Source organism: Gracilinanus agilis, chromosome 2 (genome assembly GCF_016433145.1).
Source record: "Gracilinanus agilis isolate LMUSP501 chromosome 2, AgileGrace, whole genome shotgun sequence".
In the NCBI taxonomy this organism is placed as follows: domain Eukaryota; kingdom Metazoa; phylum Chordata; class Mammalia; order Didelphimorphia; family Didelphidae; genus Gracilinanus; species Gracilinanus agilis.
This window is the reverse complement of record NC_058131.1, coordinates 650,181,108-650,186,433: the sequence shown is the minus strand read 5'-3', so window position 1 is coordinate 650,186,433 and position 5,326 is coordinate 650,181,108. Positions and strand designations below refer to the sequence as shown.

Below are 5,326 nucleotides of genomic sequence, written 5' to 3'. Positions count from 1 at the left end.
CCTCCTCCTCCTCCTCCTCCTCCTCCTCCTTCTCCTTCTCCTTCTCCTTCTTCTTCTTCTTCTTCTCCTCCTCCTCCTCCTCCTCCTCCTCCTCCACAAAACTTATCTTCATCCTTTGGGAGATGAATCTGATTCTCAGAAATGGGCAAGAGACAAGTCAAATCTGATGAAAAAAGTGACTCATTAATCTGGGATGTACATGATTAGAAAGTAATAAGACTGTTTTATCTCCATGGCCAATTAATTTTCTCTGAATACAAGTCCAAGAGAGGAGTTCCAGTAATGAAAGGCTGTATGCAATAGTGTGTAGGGTGCTAGACTTGGAGTCAAAAAAATTTATTCAAATCCTACCTCAGACACTTACTATTTGACCCTAAAAAAGCCACTTAACCTTGTTTGCCTCAGTTTCCTCATTTGTAAAATGAGTTGGAGAAGGAAATGGCAAACCACACTAGTATCTTTGCCAAGAAAACTTAAATGAGGTCATAAAGAGTCAGACAGGATTGAAATGACCAAACAATGACAGAATGGCATGGGATTCAATGATCTCTAAGATTCCTTCTAATTCTTATCTATGATCAATGTCCTTATCAAAGTAATAAGTCAGTGTAAAAAGAGTATATTGGCTCATAAAGAGACTATTTTAAAGGGAAAGATAATAGAGACAATGTGCTGGTGTGTCTTGGATATCAATGCCACTCCTATTTCCTACTATGTGTCCATGGACAAGTCACTTAATTTTCTGAGCCCATTTCTTCATTAGTTAAATATAGACAATAATACCTCTACCGGCTTCACAGAGTTCTTAGGAAGATCAGAAGACACAACTTATATATGTGCTTGGTAAACTTTTAAGTCTAAAAAGTCAGGTATAGTGAAAAATCAGGCTCATTATTTTTACAGTTCTCTCCATTAGCATCCCTGGCCAGCAACTTCACCTTTTTCTTGCTTGGTATAGCAGGAAGGGCACCACACTCCGTGCCAGAAGCCCTGAGTTCAAAGTCCCGCCTCTCTCACTTACTAGCTCTGTCATCTAATACAAGACACTTCAACTCTCTGGGCCTCAGGTTCCTTTTCTTTAAAATTCAGAAACTGGACTAGATGATGATTCTCAATGTATGGTGTGGGGACCTCTGAGGATCCCCAAGACCCTTGTAGGGGGTCTTTAAAGTCAAAGCTGTTATCAAAATAATGCTAAGATGTTTTCATTTCTAACATGATAAATATCAATAGATACAACCCCCTTAATTTTACAAACCCATTTTTGAGGGCCTCGGTGTTTTTTGGGGGAGTGTGAGGGGGATCTTGAGACCTGAGGAACTAGACGATCTTCGGTCTAAACTCTAAATCCTCTGATCCAAAATCCCAGCCCTGTGGAGAAATTACTACTTGTCCTATCTAGCCAACACATCCTGAGGACTGAGATGATACAAGTAATAGGGGGCTGTGAAAAGAATGATAGAAATGTCTCAGTTTCCTCACATCAGCAATTCTTCATTCCTCAACAGCTCCTCTTTGGACTGGACTTCACCATGCCCCTTCCCACCCATTTACTTCTCAGCTCACTTTTGTGTGCTGTTTTCTCCCATTAGATTGTAAGCTCCTTGAGGACAAGTACTCATCTGTATCTCCAAGGCTTAACATAGTGCTTGGCACATGGTAGGGACACATTTATTGATTGAATTCCCATCTGCAAGATGGGAATAATGCCAACTCTATTTACCTCACAGGGTTGTTGTAAGGTCCAAATAAGATAATGTATGCAGATGGATTTGCTGACTTTAAAGAACTATATAAATATCAACTGTTATTGTTAATGCTATTATTGTTGTTGTTCTTATGGTTATGTTCCTATAGTTACCCTGCTGTTGTTCCAGGCAACTAATTCTTTCCTGGCTATCCAGAAATGCCCGGTCCTGGTGTTCCTGAAGCTGGGAAGCAGCCTTTGGCAATTAGAGACACAGAAACCTTTATCCTGGAAACTATTAAGCTCAGGCAATAAGAACAAGGTGTGGGAGGAAGATGAGTGAAAAGCATTCCTTATGTAACCCAAGAAAGGAGAGAAAGCCTTTGGAAGATGGGAAGATAAGAGGCAATTTGGGATTTGGAGTGAGAGAATTTAGGTTCAGATCCCAGCTCTGCTACTTGGTGTGACCTTGGGCAACTCACAACCTCTCTGGGCCTCGGTTTCCTTACCAGTAAAGTGAAGGAGCTAGAGTCTGTGATCTCTAAGGTTCCTGCCAACCCTAAATCTGTGAGGTTAAGTGCTGGGAATATGCAGAGATGAGTGAAGATATCAAACTTAAATAAGGGGAACCAGATAAATCTTTTCAGTTTGGAGCGCCATTAGGAGAACACAAAGTAGAGGCTGTTTGGGGGCAAAAGTTTGAAAAGGACAAGAAGGTGCTCTGTTGGACAAACTGGAGCGAATGTACTTGGGGGAGGCAGCGAACCCCTGTAGCCCTGGGAGAGATGGCCTTCTGGGCCCACGGGGGCAACATTAGAGACCAGGGAGTGGGGAGGGGGAGGGGGCTGCTCACCCTTCTTAAACTCCTCCAATACCATATCCAGCCGCGTGTCATTGAAGACGCAGTGAAGGGGTCGGTTGTAGAAGCGAGTGACGGTGAGAAGCGGGGTGCAGTCGTCAGGGTCTACAAAAGCCAAGTCCTTAACAAACAGGATGTCCACGATGTTGTGCCTCTGGTCGCCCTCATACACCGGGATGCGCGTGTAGCCGCTGCGCAGGATCTCGGAGACGGTGGAGAAATCGAGCACCGCGTCGGAGCGGAGCATGAAACAGTCCCCTAGAGGGGTCAGTACTTCCTCCACCACCTTAGTCCGTAGCTCCAGGGCGCCCTGGATCATGTTCAACTCTTCCTTGACCAGGTCGTTGTAGGGGTCTGCGGCCCGCAGCGTCTCTAATAGCTTCTCTCGGGTATAGAAGGTACTGATCTCCTGGCGCAGAGCCCAGTCCAGCAAGCGGCCGAGCGGGTAGCACACCGGGAAGGCAGCAGCCATTAAGAGTCGGGTCAGGCAGACGCTGTGAGAGGCGATGGCAAGCCCGTGGCGGGAACACACCGAGTACGGGCAGATCTCGGCGCCCAGAAACACGGCGCCTGTGCATAGCAGCGTGGGAAGCCAGGGAAAGTGACTTCCCCCGCCCCAGTCTTCTTCTCCTCCATCCCCGACGCCCGGGGGCAGCGAGGCGCACAGCCAGCCTGCCAGGGCTGCATTGGCTCCGGCCTGCCCCAGCAGCAGGGTGCACAGCAGATGTGTCCCGCGGCCCCGCACCGCCTGCACACGGCGCGCCTGCTCCTGCTCTGCGGCTGAGCCGCTGTTCCTCAGCACCCGTAACTCCACCGGGTCTAGCGAGAGCAGGCTCAGGCGCAGGCCGCTGAAGAGGGCCGAGAGGGAGAGCAGCAGGACTGCACCTAAAGCCCGCAGCCAGACGGGGGGCAACAGTTCTCCGCCTGGGCCATACAGCCTCGGCCTGACTCTCAGCAGAAAGCCACCCGCCGCGCCGTGGTGGTGCCAAGCGCGCCCGTCCCAGGCGCACAACGAAAAGAGCTTCCCGCGGCCTCCGACGCTGGCTCGCTCCGCCTCCCCCTTGCGCAGCTCTCGCACCCGCACCTCAACCAGAGCCGAGCCTGCCGCGCCGCCCGGCCGCAGCGGACCCAGCACCTCCACGTCCGATGCCCAGCCGCTCTGCTCGCGGCACCGTTGAGGCCCCGGGGGCCGGCTCGGGAGGGCGCTGGGGGCCACGACGCCGCTTCCGGGGGGCTCTTCGATAAACACCAGCCTCGGGGCCCAGTCACCGGTGCCATTGTCCCCCGAGGAGCGGGTAGGGGCAGGGAGCAGCGCCGCGCTCGTCGCTGCGCCCGGCTGAAAATAGACCCGCAAGAGGAAACTGGTCCCCTCGGCAGCGCGCAGGGTGCCCCCCTCCAGGGAGACGCGGCCGCCTGCGGTGTCCTCCGGCCTCAGCCCCAGCAGCCAGGCGGCTGAGGCCGGGGGCTGAGGGGACAGGGAGAAAAAGAGCAAAAGCACGGCGCCCCGGCTGCAGCAGCACCGGAGACTGGCACCAGCCACCGCCGCTGCTGCTGCCGCCGCCGCAGCCGCCATCCTGCACCCGGCCCGGGCGCACGTGATACTGCAGTGAGGGGAGCACTGACTGGGAGGAGGAGCCGGGAGCTGGGAACCCGGCCCCAAACGGGTCACCACGTGTGCGCTTCCCTGGCAGGAGGCGGTGGTGGCCTCCTCCCTAACCCCCCCCCCCCCCCCCCCGGTGATGCCCGTGGCCACCTGGCACAGCTTCAAGGATTGTCCTTGCACTGTATGTGGGCTCCCATCTTCGTGGACCAAGAGAGGGGGCACCTCAACAGCGAAAGGTAGTTGAATATCTAGGCTAGTGTAAAGTGTGTGTGTGTGTGTGTGTGTGTGTGTGTGTGTGTGTGTGTGTGTGTGTGTGTGTGTGTTTGAAATGTCAGAGGTCTTTGTTCAACTCCTGGCATCTCTGAGGACAACTAGACCAGGTGAAGTCCTCAGTCTGGAAGGGCTTCAACCAGTGTATTCCCTCTGAGAACTGGTCCTTCATCCGTCCTAGGTACTTCCCTCATCAGCTCAGCCAAGTGGAGCCTAAAGCTTTCTCTGGGCAAGTTAAATTGTTTTGCATCTTGCCTCTTGAGATCCACCCATTAGCTGCATGCTTCTTGTAGTTTAAGGAAATTCTGGGAACAATAATTCGCATTTCGAGTGCAGATTTTGGTAGTTGGGCTTAGACCCTCCAAATAGTTTTTCATGGACGTTGTTTAAAGTTATTTAAATGAATATGGCCTTGGGATTGAGGGTTTTGACTTTAAAAGATCGCTCTATTGCAAAAATGAATAATATGGAACTATGTATCAAGTGACAACATTGGAATTGCTTGTCAGCTCGGGGAGGGGGAGGAAAGAGGGGAGGGAAAGAAAATGAATCATGTAGATGTGGAAAAATATTTTAAAAATTAATTAATTTGGCTTCCTTACATAAACAAAAAGGGATACAGAACTGTCTTGTCTGTTGAACATTTTCCCTTCTTTTCTTTGCCACTCAGCATCAGTAGTGAAAATTGTTTCTTCTTGCCTTTGTAAGGGGACAGAACTCTGGTATCTGGCCCTGATTCAAGGTGTAGGAAAGAAACATTTTTAAAAGCAATTTATTGAAATCTTTTGATCTGATGTTCCCTTTCTGAATATATCCCTCCTTCAGCCTCTACTTGCAAAATAAAAAGAGGGAAAAGCAGGGCATCAAAATCAAGGAACACATCAGCCATCTGCAAAAATATATACAG

General features: G+C 50.5%; 1 protein-coding gene across 1 annotated transcript in view; it reads right to left on the bottom strand.

Annotated features, from left to right (window-relative positions):
* The window catches only part of CNNM1 (cyclin and CBS domain divalent metal cation transport mediator 1), a 68,595-nt gene extending 63,851 nt beyond the window's left edge, over positions 1-4,744 (bottom strand). The window contains exons 1-2 of the mRNA XM_044660214.1: positions 4,675-4,744; positions 2,541-4,346 (exon numbers count right to left, since the gene is read on the bottom strand). Of these exons, the coding sequence (XP_044516149.1) occupies positions 2,541-4,346; positions 4,675-4,744 (1,876 nt within the window). The remainder of the gene's footprint in view (positions 1-2,540; positions 4,347-4,674) is intronic.
* Positions 4,745-5,326: the final 582 nt, after the last annotated feature.